Source organism: Phodopus roborovskii, unplaced genomic scaffold (genome assembly GCF_943737965.1).
Source record: "Phodopus roborovskii unplaced genomic scaffold, PHOROB, whole genome shotgun sequence".
NCBI lineage: Eukaryota > Metazoa > Chordata > Mammalia > Rodentia > Cricetidae > Phodopus > Phodopus roborovskii.
In genome coordinates this window covers 5,469,799-5,488,806 of record NW_026126424.1, presented here as the reverse complement: position 1 = coordinate 5,488,806, position 19,008 = coordinate 5,469,799, and the positions used below count along the sequence as shown (strand labels likewise).

The 19,008-nt window shown below is 37.7% G+C and overlaps 1 protein-coding gene across 1 annotated transcript in view; it reads right to left on the bottom strand.

Moving 5' to 3' along the window:
* The window catches only part of Ank2 (ankyrin 2), a 204,502-nt gene that overhangs the window by 82,497 nt on the left and 102,997 nt on the right, over positions 1-19,008 (bottom strand). Inside the window, exons 14-17 of the mRNA XM_051185534.1 lie at positions 15,227-15,325; positions 5,267-5,464; positions 1,419-1,517; positions 913-1,011 (exon numbers count right to left, since the gene is read on the bottom strand). Coding sequence (XP_051041491.1) covers positions 913-1,011; positions 1,419-1,517; positions 5,267-5,464; positions 15,227-15,325 — 495 coding nt within the window. The remainder of the gene's footprint in view (positions 1-912; positions 1,012-1,418; positions 1,518-5,266; positions 5,465-15,226; positions 15,326-19,008) is intronic.

Sequence of the window (19,008 nt, the reverse complement as noted above, 5' to 3'; positions counted from 1 at the left end):
AAGCAACGTCTATGGTATTGTTACAATATTGTACTCAAATGGTTCTAACTGGAGTTTCCTTTCCACTTCCTGAACAAATGCTGTTGAAGTCCTAGAACAAGCCAGGATCTGTGATAGGTAAAGGAACACAAAATTAGGTAAGATTTGTGTTGTCAGGAATCTAATGTAATATTACTATTTTCCAACCATAATAAGTATTTTAAAATGTGATCTTAAAATGTGCTTTTAAATGGGTTACTGAAATATGTGACATCTGTGTACATTTTCAACATGAAAACCTATTCGTAAAAAGCATACACTAAGATAACCTGTTGGTAGGTAACCAGGCTTGGTAGTAGCTGTGTTTGAGATGAAAGATATACACCAAGAAGGGATTGGTAGTCTAGGGACCCACCTAAAAGTACCCATAGTTCAGTTCACTTAAAAGTACCCATAATTCAGTTCACTTAAAAGTATCCATAATTCAGTTCACTTAAAAGTATCCATAATTCAGTTCACTTAAAAGTACCTATAATTCAGTTGACCCAGATGAACACTTAAATGGCAAAGAAGCAAGAGACCCTTGTAGGGGCAGTGTGAAAATTTGATGTTAGAAGGAATGAGGGTATGACAGTTATGCTTTATAGGCAAGAAGGAGAAACCTACAATGCCTTTGTCAAGTTACACTTCTAGGTATCTAAAACACCGACTGCTAGAAATGGCACTAATCTCCACAAGCTCATGGACACTTTCAATTGATAACTCCCAGCTCTAAAAATCACAAAAAGTTTTTAGACAAAGCAATTGGTATGAACAGTTTTAAAAAGTCACAAAAAATTATTACTATTTCACGGAGGTTATCTAAAAGCAAGGACCATGTGTACTCAAGAGTACAGCTACATGGCACCTGGGATCCTAGGCTGCGGTCCTCACCTTGGCAGTGGCATGAGGGGAAGCACCCTTCTCCAGCAGCAGCAGCGCCACCTTCTGGTTGTCATAATGAGCAGCAACATGGAGCGGGGTAAGGCCATTCTGTAAAGGTGGTGATTAAATCTCAGCATTAGTACATTATTAGCGTTAGCTGCTCTGAAGCTACCAGGGTGCATGGACGGTGCTATTAATTACGTGTTAATTAATTAATATGGTCAATGGAAAGAAGAAAAACAGTTACATGATAATTTTCATATCAGAAACAACTAAAATTGAAAATGTTTGCGCTGAAAATTAGCGAAGGGCAGCTTTCTGGTCATAACAAATAAAAGTTAAATTTCTGTGCACATTACAAAAATTCTTCTTGATACAGAGAAGCTGTGAGCTCTTCAGGATAAGAACACAAGTTAGAGGCACTGCAAGCAAGCTTCTAAATTGCAGTATACAGCAACAGTCAGGGTCATATACGTGTGTATTTTGTGTACTTTTGCCTGGAGCATTCATCTTACCTTCCCTGCCGAGTCTGCGGCTGCGCGGCGCTGCAAGAGCAGTTTTGCCACATCCATGCTTCCGTACTTGGCTGCTACATGCAGGGGAGTGAAACCCTTCTATAGTGTGACAAAGAAATGTGAACAATTAGGGTTTTTTCGTTAAGCTAACACTATTGGTTCTCCATGGTATCTCTTAACCATGGATCAGTAAAAGGGTAAGGAATGATAATTAACCAGAACTGGTAGGAGCTTTGTTAGGTTTCATGGAGTGAACCACCACAACAAATGTACTTGAGGACTTGGGGACCTAAACTTGGCGTTAACAAATTTGAGACTCATAAAATTCACTGGTGTTGGTTTACTGTTCTGATTTGTGAATGGAAAACAAAGTACCAGAAAGTTCACCTTTCATCTTGCCTTCTAAAACTAACACATCCAAGTAAGCAGCTGCCTTCAATTTACAGCTGCCTTTATAGTATTTTTTTTCCATTCAAATTTTGTTTCTTTAAACTATAGAGTATTTAGGGGGCTTAAGTTAAAAATAATCATTTGATTCATTTGTTCATTTGACATATTTTCTGCAAAACTGGTCAGATAGATGATCTACAGTATTATATATTCTACTAAAAATATCCTTTTAACACTCTGAAATTTGTCTCCATGCTGTCCCAAAGACCAATTTCTCTGGTCAAATCTACCATCATGGTGTGCCAGTGGCTGACTAATACTATAGTTAGCCACACTGAAGCTTCAACAATGTGCTTTTAAAAGATGCCTGAGTCTGGACCAACAGCCAGGGAGCCTGCATGAGACCATCCTAGGGCCTCGGCATACATCTGACAGTAGTGTAGCTTGGTCTATTTGTGGGACTCCTAGCAGTGGGAGTACAGGCTGTCTCTAACACTTTGGCTGACTTTTGAAAATCAATATCTCATACTGGATTGCCTTGCCCAGCCTTAATACAAGGGAAGGAGCTTAGTTCTACTGAAACTTGTTAAGTTATGGTTTGCTGATACCCATAAGAGGCTTTCTCCTTTCCAAACTGAAACAGAGGAGGAGTGGACTGGGAGGAGAGTAGAGAGGGGAAACTGCAGTTGGGATGTAAAATAAATGAATACATTTAATTAATAATAAAAAAAGATGCCTGACCTAATCATTTTGCATGGACACAGTCACTGTCCCATGAGCCTAACCAACAGCAGTACTTCCTTCCATGATAAACAACAATATGGAAGTGTAAGCAAAGAAGTCCTTGCCGTGCCAACTTGCTTTTTGGTCATAGTGTTCTGTCTACAGCAACGAGACCCTAACTAACTCCCCATCAGAATCACTATCCAGTGATTCAAATATTCATCTCCCAAGAACCAATAATGAATGGCCTGTCATAGAGTCACAAGACAAACTCTTTTTAGTTAAGGTTGCACGTTTTCCTTTCTATTAGACAAGAAAGGACATTTGGTTTTAATAGTTCTTGGGAAACAGTGAATCTTCTGACTTTTTCCTGTGTGCAACAAATGTAGAATTATATCTTCCTCTGGCATCCATCTACAGAAATTCAACTACTGATGAGGGCCTTCTTTCTCCCTGTACTCCATGCACACAAGGGTTGGATGGTGCTGGCTTGGGATGAAGTAGATTTCTCTGACACAACCTCACAGGGAGAGAGAAAAATAAACTCCTTATCCTTATAATGCAGTTGAAGTTGTGCCCACCCCTTTATTCATTTGGAAACTCTTATTAGACAAAACTGCAAAGTATGTCCACTGCAGAATGACAGGAGCAGGGATAGAAGAGGGGTAGAGGGCATCTCTTGAGTCACAGGGCCACTACTTCAATGTGAATCTCATCAGTGCATAATCTCCCTCTGGTATTATAAATAAACAGATTTAATGATGATGAGTCACCCAGCATCCAGCCAGCCTTGGTCACTAAACTGTTCTGTTTAACAAGTGTTTCTATTTTATTACCCTACATAATTGGTTATTTTTTTTAATCCTAAAAATCTTTGACAGGCAAGAGGATATTTTCTATTCCTTTACTTTTACATGCATTAATACTATTCCTCCACTGTTAAAAGGGCTGCCACGCCTCTTGGGTTGCCATTATCACTGTATCAGTGTCTTAAGTTCTGATTTTTTTCTTTTTGAATAGTTTCGAAAATTCATTCACCTTCTCAGATGTCTTCATTTGAAAATTTATCAGTTTCTATGTCAAAGCATTTTAAAAGCTATATTATGTAATTTTATGTATAAGAGTGTGTGCCTGAATGCACAACTGTGTATCACATGGTGCTCCGGAGGCCAGTAGAGGGTGTCGAAATCCCTGGAACTGGAGCTACGGATGGCTGTACATTTCTTTGTGATTGCCAGGTCCTCTGTAAGAGCAGCAGGTGCTCTTCACTGCTGAGCTATCTATTTCCCCAGTCCCATGTCAGAGCACCTTTGACAGCCTTGTGCTTGTACAGTTCCAGTAGCCTTGTGCTGATGGTAACTAGTGGGCAGGTGTCACTTCTGAGGGCCCAGAGGCCATACCCACAACTTCAGTTCACACTTAATAACTTCCTCACATACAGCCAAAGTATTTAGTCCAACTTGTTGAAAGCCATCAGAAATAGCATTTTCATTTTTTTAATTCATCAAACTGCTTTTGCACATGTGGAAAGTACATTGCCGTGGGACAAGCTCATGTGTTCTAGGACTCCTATTTGCTTTGTTTTTCTGTTCTTCTGCACTAGCTCAATCTATTTGCTCCACCTATTTGGGCATATTTGTGCTTTGTTGTAGCTCACTTCCCTGTAGTGAATTTCTAGTGGAGTATAGCCAAGAGGAAAAGCAGCCCCATACCACCATGGGACCTTGAATACAGGCTTGGATATTACAATCTTTATTTGGTGTTACACAACTCATGAACTGATGTGCAAACCTGTTCTGTCTAGACACTGCAAATAACTAGGAGGAAAGTAAAGCTGGTGAAGGTTAGTGTGGTGTTTTGAATAATTGTTCCCCATTGGCTAGGGCATCCAAACATTTGGTCCCCTGCTGGTGGCACTCTTCATGGTAGTTGTGGAACCTTTAGTAGTTACAACCTTGCTGGAGGAAGTTTATCACTGGTGATGGCTTATGAATGTTGACAGCCTTGCCTTACTTCCTTTACTTTCTCTGCTTCCTGGTGTGCTGGTAAAATGTGATCACCCAGGTTCCTTCTCTGGCCACCCATTGCCACACCATCCCTGCCATTATAAACATCTACCCTTTGGAGCCATAAGCCAAAATGAACCCTCTCTTATGTAAGCTGCTTTTGATTATGGCATTTTATCTTAGCAACAAAAATTAACTGATACAGTCGGATACTACAAAGGAAATGAGATATCAAATGGGAGATAATGGCATTAGCACTGGGAAAGGCAGGATGGAGAAAAGGGAGCTGTCACTCAACTCTGTCACCCAATGCAGTATTTTCTACTTCATCAGTGATGCCAGTTCAACATATGAGAGAACATCAGTGATGCCAGTTCAACATATCAGAGAATCTCCCTCCCCACCTTTCTATTCCTCTAGAGAATATATTTTACAGTAAAAAATAAGAGTGCTTTTTGGTAATACAATCATGACCATTATGTTTCTGAAGGCTTATAGCAGAAGGAACTACTTTAAAGAAGCACTTTAATTGGAAGATGGGATGCAAGACTCTCCTTGAAGATGTAACATAAAATTTTGCAACCCCTTCTCATCAGTTAGATCATAATCTAAACTACTTGAGAAAGAAACAAGTCATCTGCCTGATGTAGATTTTCCCTTCCTGGAACTCTTCTGCAGTTGATCAAGACTTTAATTTGGCACTTGCATTGTCTTAACGACCGCCCTTACCTTTGTAGCTAAGGAGTGTGCTGCTCCCGCTTCCAGGAGGACAGAGGCCACATCTACCTGTCCTTCGCGAGCAGAGATGTGCAGTGGTGTATACCCATTTGTAGTGGCTGCATCTGGATGAGCCATATGTTGTAGAAGCAATTGGACAATTTCAGTCTTACCCAGTCGGGAGGCAATATGTAAAGGTGTCTGTTCCTCCTACAACTCAAGGCAAGAGATCAGTTAGGTCCCAGCAAACTCGATCTTACCAGGAATGTGTGCTTCTCAAATATTCCATGATACCTACTTTGAATATCTAGGAATCTCAACTCAAAAACAAAAATGGTTAGTACCCAGTCATGGCTTTATTTGTATTTGTTACAGAAGTGATCTATTTGTTCACAAAATCTCCCTTAATTTTTTAAAAAAATATTGTATGTGTTTGTTTGTTTATATGTATGAGTGCCAACATGTATGGAAGGGAAACATGCATGTACAGTTCCTTTGGAGTCAGAAGAGGCATCAGTTCCCTTGGAATTGGAGTTGCAAACACTAGTGAGCTACTCTGTGGGTGTGGAAGCCAAACACAGTCTTCTGTAAGAGTAGCAGGTACTCTTAACTACTAAGCCTATCCCTTAGATTTTTAAGTAGAAGGTACATTCATAAACTTGGTCATTTTTGGATGAACATCCCCCCAAAAGTCTCTTAGCTCCTTATGTCTTAAACCCTCTCTTATGCTTACTTACTGTGAACTCATGGTTTTGAAGAAGAAAGAAATCCAGTCCAGAAATCCTAAGACCTAGATTCTTCTCCAAGAGCTTTTACAGAGAGACAGGATTTATTCTGGGAACTGAATCAAGAGAAAAGACCCAAGGAAACTGGGAAATGCTATTTCTACTTCATTCTTCATTCCTGAGCCAAGGACACAAATGCTGGTCATTTTGTTCTAGGAGAACTGAGGATAAAGACTACATTGTAATATGATTTAAAGGGAGGCTGTTCCAGGAAGCACTGTAGATGGACCTGTGATGCACATCTAGGACTTCAAAGATGAAATAGAACTCTGGCAAAATGAAAATGGAGTGAATTCTCTGCCAAGTGTTTTTTTTCCTCTCTCTCTCTCTCTCTCTCTCTCTCTCTCTCTCTCTCTCTCTCTCTCTCTAAAAACAGAGAGGATGGAACTGAGTAGAAGGGGCAGGAAGAACAACATATTCAGCAAAGCTCATAAGATCACCTGACCCTAACATGTGGTCACAAATAATGTTCCCAAGGTTAAAAGAACAAGGAAAAACAATGTCTCTTATAAATAAAAATAAAATTGAGTGCACCCTTAGGAATGCCAAGGGGTGTATCTTTATAATCTTCCTCTGGGTAAGTCATCATAAAAGCAAGGAAGGAAACGCTAGGCAAGCTTCCAGGGATAAGAACAAAAAGAAAAAAATATTTATAATAGATCTGTCCAAATAAATACAATACTTTAACATGATTTAAAAAAAACTATAGGAAGAGATGAAACAGCATCATATGAAATTCAAAGAAGAAATTAATAAGCACCAGCAAAACAATTATTCTACCAACAGAATTCAAGTTCTGTAAAAGTCTGCAACTTATAGATTTCTTTCATACGTGATGCATTTATGACTTGTCCTAGTAGGCAATAAAAGAAAGCATAAAATATATTATTCAGCAATATTTTCCAGATAAAGTGAACAAGAATGTAATGAGGTATCAAAGACTGTTCAAGGCCATTAAGCAATTAAAACTGGCACTGCAGTTAGATACAGTAAGATGGCCAAGAAGAAAATGATCAGGACAAGGTGGACAGAACAAGCAGAACAAGAGTAAAGGTGAACAAAGCAATCAGCTTCAAGGAGGGACCCTTTGAAGAGGTTCAGACTGTCTGTAGGTGGGTTCTCCTGTAGACCTCTGCCAGCAAAGCACAATGGAGGTGGGTACAGAGAGCCACACACTGAAATACAGATTAACAACTTTTTAAATTATTGATTTTATTTTATGTATATGAGGATACTGTGGATTTTAGAGAATAGGGAGAGGTTGGGGGGGATTGTAATCTTTGGAGCTCTTGTCAGCTGACCATCTCTAAGTGCCAGTAGTTACTGCATTAGGGGTACTGGTGAATGAATTGGTGTTACTGGTTAAATGATTTACTTTAGTTCCCTAGTCCTCAGACCCCAGAGAGGTAAGGTCTTCTCTGTTCATTTGTTTATGTGTTTGTTTGTTTAAATAAAAGGTAATAATGTTTTGCCAACTTTAAAAATGTTTGGCTGAAAGTGGAAAAGTAAATAATATAATGTTGCTGTTATGAAAATCGTTCAGTGTTTATGCAGGCATGTAAGGTCCTTTCAGGTTTGAGCAATTCTTTCCTTGTTGAACTGCAAAGCTTGTATCCACTACCCAGGACAAGGATAACGTTAACGGAAATCAAGGTGAAGAATTGGGAAAGTGCAGAAGACTCATCAAAGACAAAATCATGGAGGAGTTCTGGTCCCCTGACCCTTTCCTACAAGGCCTTCTCATGAAGCAGGAGTGGTTGGGTCACAGCCCAGACAGGAAGCAGGTGCTCTCTGCTTCACTATGAAGTCTACTGTTTATTTTTTTCCTAGACAACCAAAATTAGGGAGACTTGCTAAAAACCCCAACTATTATAAAAAAAGACAGAAAGAACAGCAACTGGGCCAAAGTGTGAAATGGGGATGTGATTCCTGCTACCAATGTTCCCCCAAACCATGTTTGCAGGCAGCTGAGCAAAATTTCAGAGTTAGGTTTCAAATTAAGTGAAGTCTAACCATCCTACCATTGCTCGAACCTAAAAGCAAAGAGCAGGCCCACAACGGTACCAATAGAGCAGGCCTCTAAACAAAACACATCCCAAAAGACAGACCTTGGGAAACTTATAATTTAAATTTACTGAGGACAATGGACAAATAGGGACTTCCAGAAAGGAAAGGTCAAGGACAACACATTGTCTCACCATAAGAGGAATGCATAGTGACTTTAAATCTGTCTAGAAATATATGCCTCATGCCCTGGCCTGATGAGAGTGGGATACTTATACTTTCATTTTTAGGGTGGTTGTGCTGTATGTACATCAGCTTGTTAACCTATATGGGTACTCTAGCAATGAGCTCCAACTTCAGCCCCAGCTTGCACTTCTAAAATTAAAAAAATATTATTATAATGATACGAATTTTCTTTTGTTATATATTAGAAGTAGGGAAAATATGACTAAGCCCCTGGTTATATGATGAGTACTCATCTGTTCCCAAAGAGTAGATATTTTAAAATTCTGGTTATTTATTACATTGGGCTTATGCTCAGCAGCTCTTGGTAATCTGTAGTCTAATTCATGGATTTTTTTTTTAAGTAATATGTCATCATCATATTTGTTTAATGGCACAAAGATTTGTTTCATTCTTTTATGTTGCATTTGTTCTAAAACACCTGATTGGTCAAATAAAGAGCTGAACAGCCAATAGCTGGGCAGGAGAGAGAAACAGGTGGGGCAGGCAGGCAGAGAGAAAAAATAGGAGGACAAATTTAGTCTCAAGAGAACAGGAAGATGGAGTGGGTGATAAAAGTAGGAGAGTGCCAGGGGGCAGCTACCCAGCCCCACAGTCAGTCACAGAGTAAGAAGGAAGAAAGATATATAGAATAAAGAAACGTAAAAAGCCCAGAGACAAAATGTAGTTAAGGAGAAACTAGATAATTTAAGTTAGAAAAGCTGGCAAGAAACAAGACAAGCCAAGGCTGGGAATTCATAAGTAAGAATAAGTCTTCATGTATTTATTTGGGATTTGGGTGGTGGGCCCCAAAACAGGAAAAAGAAAAAAAGAACAAAAAACAATAACAAAAAGAAAACCCTATATTTTGGGATTCCAAGATGAGACTTGAATTTCCATGGGGCATAAGAAAGGTTAAAAACCTGACTCGACTCTTTCAATAACTTCTGCCACACAGGAGTTCACTTAAACAGCCTTTTTCACACTAAATAGAAACAAAAATCTAAGTGAAAATGCCTGCCAGCATGCAGGGCACCAGCGTTCCAACCTAAGGGGTTGATTACAGTTCTTGGTCACCTACCTCCAACTAGACCTGAAAGTGTTAGGATTGGCTTTCATGGACAGAGAAATGGGCAGAGCCAACTGCTAAAGTCACAGCAGTAGTCCTAGCCCTGCAGCCTAGCAGTTTAAAGGCTCATGCAGTCAAAATAGGCTGAAAGATAGGCAGTAAAGAGATACATACGGAAAAAAGCCTCTAACAGTTTACAGTATGTTTTAAAATGTTCATAGCCTTAGGGAAGAAAATAGAAAGAGTATAGAAAGCTATAGAAAAATAATTATATATATATATATATATATGTATATATATATATATATATATATACACACACACACATATATATATATATATATATATATATATATATTAAGCCATGTAGAGATGGGAAATACACAAGGAGTTTTATTTTTATTTTTTTTTAAATTTCTGATAAGTAAATGACAGCTGCTAAGAGACATGGGATTGTGAACAGGGCTGCTAAATTGATTCAAACTAGATACTTCAGGGCTAACTTAACTTAAAACAAAAAAGTTAAAAAGCGTATTTGTCAAATGGAATTCCAAAATGCTTTGGGGAAGTAGTTTTTCTTTTGTTTGCACAGGGTTAATATGGACCAGGTTTGACTGGTGATATATATCAACAAAGGTTACAGCTGTTCTTCCCAGGACTTATCTGATGGGAGATGTGATTCTGTAAAAATGTTTCTCATACTGGTTAATGAATAGAGCACTGTTGGCCAATAGGAAAGGAAGATAGGAGGGACAAGGAGACAAGGAAGAAAGAGGATGTAGGAAGGGGGGGGGGGGTCAAGATGGAGAGTCAGGAGAAGGCAGAACCGCCAGCCGCCTCTCGCTGGTAAGACCATGTGGAGATACATAGAAATGGGTTAATAATTAAGACAGAGCTAGCCGATAAGAAACAAGTAACTGGCCAACAGCATAATATCAAATACAGAGTCTCTGTGCATTATTTGGGGCTGGCGTGGCGGCGGGACCAGACCGGCAGCGGGCGGAAAAACCTTACTCCTTACAAATGGTGCCCACATAGCTAATAAGAACTTCAACTTAAAATTTAACAAAAGCTTAAAAACGGGTTTTAGAAACAAAAGAACAGAGACAAGCAAGGTTTCTTGGTAGCAGCATTTTTCTCGGTTGGACTCTTATTTGCGAGATACAAGCAGACATTTGCGCGGCTCCTTTAAGGGAAGATTCCTGACTCAGCATAAGCGGCAAAAAAACCGCAAGGCTTTTAAGAAACTCTGCTAAGAATTTATTGGTGTGTATGAGAGCTTGCAATGGCAGTGGCTACATCTCCTAGCCGGCAACACGCTGTTACATGGCAGCATAGACCAAGACAGTGACCACAGCTCTCAGTGCTGGTGGTAAAATAGTTGCCGCCATCTTTGGTAAACCGAGGCTAAAACAACTATGACTTTCATTTCAGCAATGTAGTTGTTTACCAGATAAAAGACTAGTGACCAGAAAAAGATAAAGATTTACAGTAAAGACAGATTCATATTAAGAAAAACCTCTAAAGGTTTACAGTGTGTTTTAAAATTGAAAAAGTAAAATGGTTTTAAAAAGACAGAGAGGAACTGGGTGTGGTGGTACATGCCTTTAATCCCAGCACTTGGGAGACAGAGGCAAGCAGATATCTGTGATTCCAAGTAAACCTGGTATGCAGAGTAGATTCCAGGGCAGATAAGAGTTACACAGAGAAACCCTGTCTCAAAAAATAAAAAATAATAAAAAAAATAGAAGTAAAAGAAACAGAGTAATAAAAAAGCCACATAAAGATGGAGAGAATATGGATACTGTATGGCATTATACTTACTGTCTTTGTATTGTTTGACTGCTGAGGAAACAACTGTTAAAGGAAATACTGCTGGATCAATCCAATTTATATATTTGAAAAATGCTTTAACTCCAAAATTTAAGTCTAAGGACAAGTTACTGGGGAAAAGGATTTCTATTTTTCTTTCCACAGAAAATAAAAAGCTGTGGATTCCTTCCAGACTAATGTGGTTTGATGAAGCCAGACCCCCTGAAACAGTGTTCCTGGTGATCCAACATTCAAAACAGCTTGAACAAGGCAGCCTTGCAGACTACAGCCAGGATTTCTGCATCCTCTTAGGATCCCCATGACAGCGCCCCCTGTCAGCAGGAAGTAGTTTGGAAACAACGACGCCCAAATTCCCAAATATTGTTTATAAATGTTTGTTTTCATTTAAATGGGCTTGGTTAAAAATGGTTAATGACCATAGCCAATTCTTTTTAAAGGTAAAAAGGGGATTATGGTATAGAAATATATACTTTGTTTTGGAATGGATTTTCATTTATTGATACAATTTAAGGTCAATTTTGAGATATGTATATTTCTCTTCTTGTTTATGTATTGTATTTATATAGCTCATTTAGAAATGTAATGTGTAATTTAGCACAGATTATAGATAGTACCTATGATAGTCAGATCTTATAGTTAAGTTAGTTAAGATTTCTAGATATACAGAGATATATTTGAGATAGGAATTCTTCAAACCTTTCAAAGACCTACAGAATATGGCATTTAAAATGGTTTAGGGTTTTTCATGACAGTGAGACATAATTGCTCCTGGCAATACTACCTGCATCATAAAGGAAGATGGACCTTGAAGAAAGGAGTTATGAAGTTTACTTCCAATATGGCAAGACTAGCCATTTGGACAATATACTGCTCTTGTCTGAACTGTTTGACTTTATGCTGTATAAACTGGACATGCAGGACTCACAGAAAAGTGACTGCTGATTCAAGATGGACATTGCTACAGAGTTCCTGCTTCATGGAAGAGTCTGCCAGACAGTCTGCAGGACACAGAGAAAAGTGACTGACATACTGCCAATACAAGAAGACAGTTTAAAGTTTCCTGCTTTGCTGAAGAGTCTGCCAGACACACTATGGCCTATGGGCAGAATATGGAAGATTTTAGAAGAACTTCAGGTGATTTACAAGGCAAGATGTCTCTGTTATTTCTAGAGTTTACATACTATCCTTTTGTGGTCTTTGAGGGAGTTGAAGACAAATAGTTTTGGTTATAGTTTTCCTTAGTTAGGATTAAAGATAAGTTACATATAAGACTTTAGACTCACAAAGATAGGATAGATGATAAAATATGTCTTTAAATCTTACTAAATGTTAATGGACTAAATATTGTTAACTGTGATTCTTATTTGATAACTGCTGTGTGATATATTTTGCTATATTAAGGTTAAAACCCTTCTTTTTATTTAGACAGAAAAGAGGAAATGATGGGAGATGCAATTCTGTAAAAATGTTTCTCATACTGGTTAATGAATAGAGCACTGTTGGCCAATAGGAAAGGAAGATAGGAGGGACAAGGAGACAAGGAAGAAAGAGGATGTAGGAAGGGGGGGGTCAAGATGGAGAGTCAGGAGAAGGCAGAACCACCAGCTGCCTCTCGCTGGTAAGACCACATGGAAATACATAGAAATGGGTTAATAATTAAGACAGAGCTAGCCGATAAGAAACAAGTAACTGGCCAACAGCATAATATCAAATACAGAGTCTCTGTGCATTATTTGGGACTGGCGTGGCGGCAGGACCAGACCAGCGGCGGGTGGAAAAATCTTACTCCTTACACTTGTCCATTATCTCAATTTTCTCAGGAACTTCTAAAGATGCCTTTAACCACAGACAACAAGAAGCAGTCTGGAAGACAGGACACCCACATTCCCAAGAGATACAGTGAGTGGTTGTTGGTTATTTGGTGGTTTATGGGTGTTTATTATCATATAGGGGAATAAAGGAGTATAGGATAAAAAGACAATTATTAATCTCAGATATTTTGCATTGGCATGGATTTTAATATACTGACAAAAATTTAAAGTTTTTTGTTATACTGTATATAGTTTTTACTTTTCTTTGGGATGTTATGCTTATGAAGCTGATTTACAATGCAACGTATAATTAAGAAATAAGTAGTTAATATATAATAATCACATTAGGTATGTTTTCAAGGCTAAATGGGTATACTTTAGATAGAGATGATTTTCAAACACTCAAAGACCAAAGAATATAGAGTTTAAGATGTTTAATAACCTAAGGTTTTTCATGACAATGAGATATATCTGCTCCTGGCAGCACCAAACTACTTCATAAAAAGAATGATGGGCATCAAAGAACTCCCATATGGAGTTTGCTTTCAAAGTGGCAAGGCAAGCCATTTGGGCAAGAAACTGTTCTTGGCTTGATTGTTGACAATATGCTAATCAGACTGGACAAGTGGGACACAGGAAAAAGACTATTGAACTTTGTCTAACCAAGACAAGACAGTCCTTCAGGATTCCTGATTTACAGAAGAGTCTGCCAGATATGCTGCAGGCCACAGGCAAAAGCAACAGATGAACTTTGCCAATACAAAGAAAGACAGTCCTTCAAATATCCTATTTCCTACTTCACTGGAAAGTCTGCTCTGCCAGATATTCCAGACATGTAGGTGGAAGATGGATGCCCCAACATTGCAGAGGCATTTTGGGTGACTGACCAGGCAGCCAGATGTCTCTCTATTATTAGCTAATATTACATCCACCTGGGGTCTTTAATGGAGTTAAAGACTAAATAGTTTTCCATTGTTAAGGCAGAAAGTAAATTATGTATAAAACTTTGGAATCACTAAGATAAGATAGATAATGGACTGTTTTCTCTGAATTTGCTACATAAAAATGGACTGAATATTGTAAATATAATTCTTATTTGATAGCATTTCTATTATATATAGTTTTACTATGTTAAAGTTAAAACCTTTTCTTTTTATTTAGATAATATGGAAAAGGAAATAGAAAATAAAATAGGGCAAGGCAACATGGCTGCATTTAGTAAAGAAAGATCACAACACAAAGAGAATGGGATTACATTTTTTTTTTAAAGAGGAAGGAAAAACAAACTGGTGAGGGAGTTAGAACTGACTGAAAATGGACAAGTATGATCAGGTGATCTCCAGTGCCTATTATTCTGAGATAATAAATATGCAGAATATTTAAGTGTATAAACACCAGAGTAGAGAGAAAAGGAAGTGAAAAACAAAATAGGGACAGGGAAAGCTTTAGAACTTTGAAGACATTTTGATTTTAGGTAACTTGGAAAGAGTCAATATGCAAATCTGATTGCCTTTAGTAATAAACATTATGTTTAGTATATATAGTGTTATACAGTACAGGCAAGACTATAAATTTACAGAACAGGTAAATGTGAAAGTGATTTTCAAGATAAAGACTGATAAAATTAAAGTCAATCTATTCTTCTTGTATACTAAATTTATTAAATAAAGTCCCTACAACTTCAGTGTATTCTCAGTGCATACACTTATATAGTATATCTTTCTTCTAAAGTATCATGGATCTAATTCTCTCAATTTAATATCCTATGGTAACTCCTATTGACTATCAATTTGAGAGATTAAGAAAACACACAGAAGATTGGTTGAGCACACTTCTGAGTGTTTGTGACAGCATTTCCAGAAATTATTAACTAAACAGATGGGGAGTAAAACTTCCCTAACTGTGAACATCATTATCTAAGAGACTGGATGAAGTACTAGCAAAAGCATGCACCCTCTTTGCTTCCCAGCCACTGTGATGTGTGTAGCTTTGCTTTGCTGTGTGATCTATCCTCACACCAAACCCAGAAATAAAGAGCCATTCAATCATAGTCTGAGACCCCTGGACCAGTGACCCAAATAATTCTCTCCTTCCTTAAAGTTATTTTCTTGGGTATTTATCACAGTAGTAAAAAGTTGATTGATATGTACACTGTTGAAATTCAAAATCAAGGAATAGAAGAAGATACCCCATCTTAAAAATGGGGTCATGTACTGCAATAGAAGCATGCTGGTGAGCTAGCACCTACCCTGGCTCTGGCATCCACAAGAGCACCATTCCTCAAGAGACATCGGACCACTTCCACCTGCCCAGCCCGGGCCGCCATGTGAAGTGCTGTTTCACCACGCTGCCAGAAAACAAAGATTGCCCAATCATAAATAAACCCACTGCTCTGGATAGCAAATAATAAAAATGTCCTTTTTTGGGCTGTGTGAATCAGAAATGATCGATGGAGAGGCATAATTGTTCCATTTAGAAAAAACAAAGTTTTGCATCTTGTCTTTAGAAGAACAAATGTTTGTAAATGTTTTCCATCAATGACAAACCAGTGAACTTACCCAAACATCCAAGGTACCCTATGGTTTAACCTCATGATCAGTCTTGTGTAACTTACATAGGATTGAGTGAAGATGTGATCTTTCATCCTACAAACCTGTGGGATCTGCCATTGATCCCGTTCAATGAGAAACTCCAGATGTCAAAGATCAAGTCAACACATTGCAAAAAAATAAATCATGTCAGTAATACCATACATAAATAATTTCTTTTCAAATTATAAACCTTGCTTCTGAACAAAATATTATGTCTGATGTCTTTTTGTTGTGAAATTAGACTACTACTCATAGGAGAAATCTAATTTTTCCAGTAGGTACTCTGCTTATTTTAATGATTGTATTTGATTATTGAGGGTGGTGTAGGTGGGCACTGAGAGGTAGTAGCAGCGGTTAGCAGTTTCATTTGTCACCCCTTGGGTGTCAGTTCAATACCAAGGTCTGATACACTCATCAGGAGTCATGAAGAAGATGGTTAAAGACAAGAGATTATGTTCATAGAGAAACCTGTTATCACAAAAGGTGGCAGGGATTTTGTCATTCAAACAATCTCATAGTTAGAGCATAATATTAGAATAAAACAAGTTGACTCAGTACAACCTTCCTAGGGATAAGTTGACAATAATCAAGCAGAAGAACATATCCCACTGGAACTAAATCAACCTCAAACTTGTTTATGTTGGAATGGGATCTTTCTGGAAACATACTGTGAACATCTTATATATTCTTTTGCACAAGATACTCTTAAATCCAAAAAACTTAACATGAAATTAGTTGGGTTCACTGCTCACAGTTCCCTTTTGCTACCATGATGGCATCCATTGCTTTGGGAGTTATGAGAAATTTGGGTCAAGCAATGTCATTAGAAAGCATTGAGCTGGATGTTGACTTCAATATTCTCTTCTCACTGATGGCTAACTTGTTTTCTGGTGGCCTTATTTTCTGATAGCAAATTTTAACTTTGTACAGCAAATGTATATGAAACATGTTTTATAAAATAGCATTAGTCAAGCTTGTCTTTAAATCTCCACATGTATGCTGAGAGTTTTCCTTTTTGAGCAACCATGGCTTTATCCTTCTTTTCTCCTATAATCTATGTCTCTAAATAACAGAGACTGATATGGTATAATACAGAAAAAATAAAAACTAGAAATTTAATTTCTAGGTCTGAAAAGATTTGCGATTTCATTAATTTTGTAGAAATTAAGGCAAGATAATTCATTTTAGAAATTAAGTTAAAAATGCCCCTATGAGTTCTTTTGTAATGTTGAATTTACATGTTTATTTTTAAGCCACACTTTATTAAGTTTTCAAAATATAAAAATGTTTCTAATACTACTCTTAATATGTTAAAAAACCATTACTTTACATCTATATTAAGTTATTCTCGGTCTTCTACGAATTTGAGGTGAGGATACGTATATGCCTAATCTAAAGCCTGAGCTTTCTATTCAAAGAGAAATTGCATATGTACTCATACCCGGCCATCCTACTTTGTAAAGATTGTCTTGTTTAAGTCTCATTTAATGACTATGGAGTAACTGGCATTTACTGTAAACTATGATGACCTTTTTATATTTACATTCCTATAGTTTATGTAGAAAAACAAGGAAAAGAAACTCACCAAATATTGCATACTTGGGAACCTTCTGTTTCCTTACTGTTAGGAATAGCCTGATAACCTATTTAAACAACTTAACTTTAGAGATAGGTTTTTAAAAATTTAAACATAATATAAAGTGGGAACTTGACCATGAATCTACTAATTGGTTATAAGAAGATAGAAACTCTTAATGAACTGTGTTGTACTCTTAAGACCCCTTGAGTGCTTGCTGTTCTATTCTCACAATGAACTGTCAATGTATATATTAGGGGGTGTATAATAGAACACAGGTCACAAGTTAAAGTTCATGTGTAAGTTTTCTGGGACTGGAAATGTCTGAGTCTTGGTGCATCTTACACTTTGTGTCAAGTTTCAGACAAAACAAAACTGGCAGGAGAATGTGCATGTGCATGTCCAAAGCAAGTACCAAGAGTCATGCGCCTCTTACACAGCTTTAAAACTGGCTCAGCAGACAGCTACATTGACTCTCACTTTGGCTACGTCTAGTTGGAAAGCATCAAAGCACAAAAGACAGAATTGCATTCAGGATGCAACATGATGCCAGCAACACACAGAGGTGCCAAGGGTGGGTGCGTTGAGATCGGGACTTGACTGACACTGTCACAGCAAGCAGGCAGTCCATGTCCACACAGCTTCGTAATCAAATTGCAAAGTTCTAGGTCCAGTAGTAATGTTCTAATATCTTGACAACACACAAGTTCACAGGCACCACCTGCTAGAGAAACTTATATCCCTCCAAACATAGAGTTGCCAGATTCAGCAAATAAATATTTCAAGTGTACATTTCAATTTTAATTCCAGACAATCAGGTAATTATTTTACCATGTTTCAACAGTTGCATGTCATCTACTTACACTCAAAGGAATTCAGTGTTTCATCTGGAATGAAAATTGAATAAGGAGTTTTGTGTCCTAGCCAGCAACTCTACACTGTCTCCTATCTGAAGGATATAGCTGTAGAAATAAAATGAACAAACAAAAGACATCCAGGGATCCTGTTGAGAAGGGGTGGGTTGACTAGAGTTCCCAAGTGCTTGTGCGGAGGGGCCTGAAGGGAAACAATATAAAGGACAAACAGATGAAACCAATGAAGAAATTTAGGACAATTGCCATGTGAGAGCTAAAGACTAGCACAGACATTGCCAAATCTAAGATTCTTTCAAAGCCTGAAAGGATGTGAATACTAGAAACCTATGTGCAGGTCTAACTCCTTTTCCCTGAGGAGACCACAGCTAAGTAATCAACAAACTATTGGGAATTGGTCACTTAAGTGGTTGTTTGTGAATTATTTTTTTTTTTGAAGAAATTTCAAAAATGTCTACTACATGAAACTTCAGCTGGGTATGGTGGTGTGGAACTTTAATCCCAGCACTCAGGGGGCACAGGCAGGTAGATCTCTGAGTTCAAAGCTAGCCTGATCTACAAAGTAAGTTCTAAGATAGCCAGGACTATATAGAGAAACCCTGTCTTGAAAAACCAAAAAGGAAAGGGAAAAAAGAAAGAAAGAAAGAAAGAAAGGAAGGAAGGAAGGAAGGAAGGAAGGAAGGAAGGAAGGAAGAAAGAATGAAAAAGAAAAAGAAATTTCAGCCAAGCTCCCCGTTGAATATAATTACTTATATCCTTGTGGTAATATGATGGTATATGATGGTATATTTTAACATAGCACTATTACTTCTGTGATTCCTGTAGGGGTTGCAATACAAATGAGGAAAGTGCTAAAATATGGGGAAAAAAGAATACAAACACAGCACACAAGAGTAATTTTCTTGGTTCTGTGTGCAAGAATATTCAGGTTCAATTTCTTTTTTGTTTGTTTGTTTGTTTGTTAACATGAAATAAAATAAAATAAAAAAAT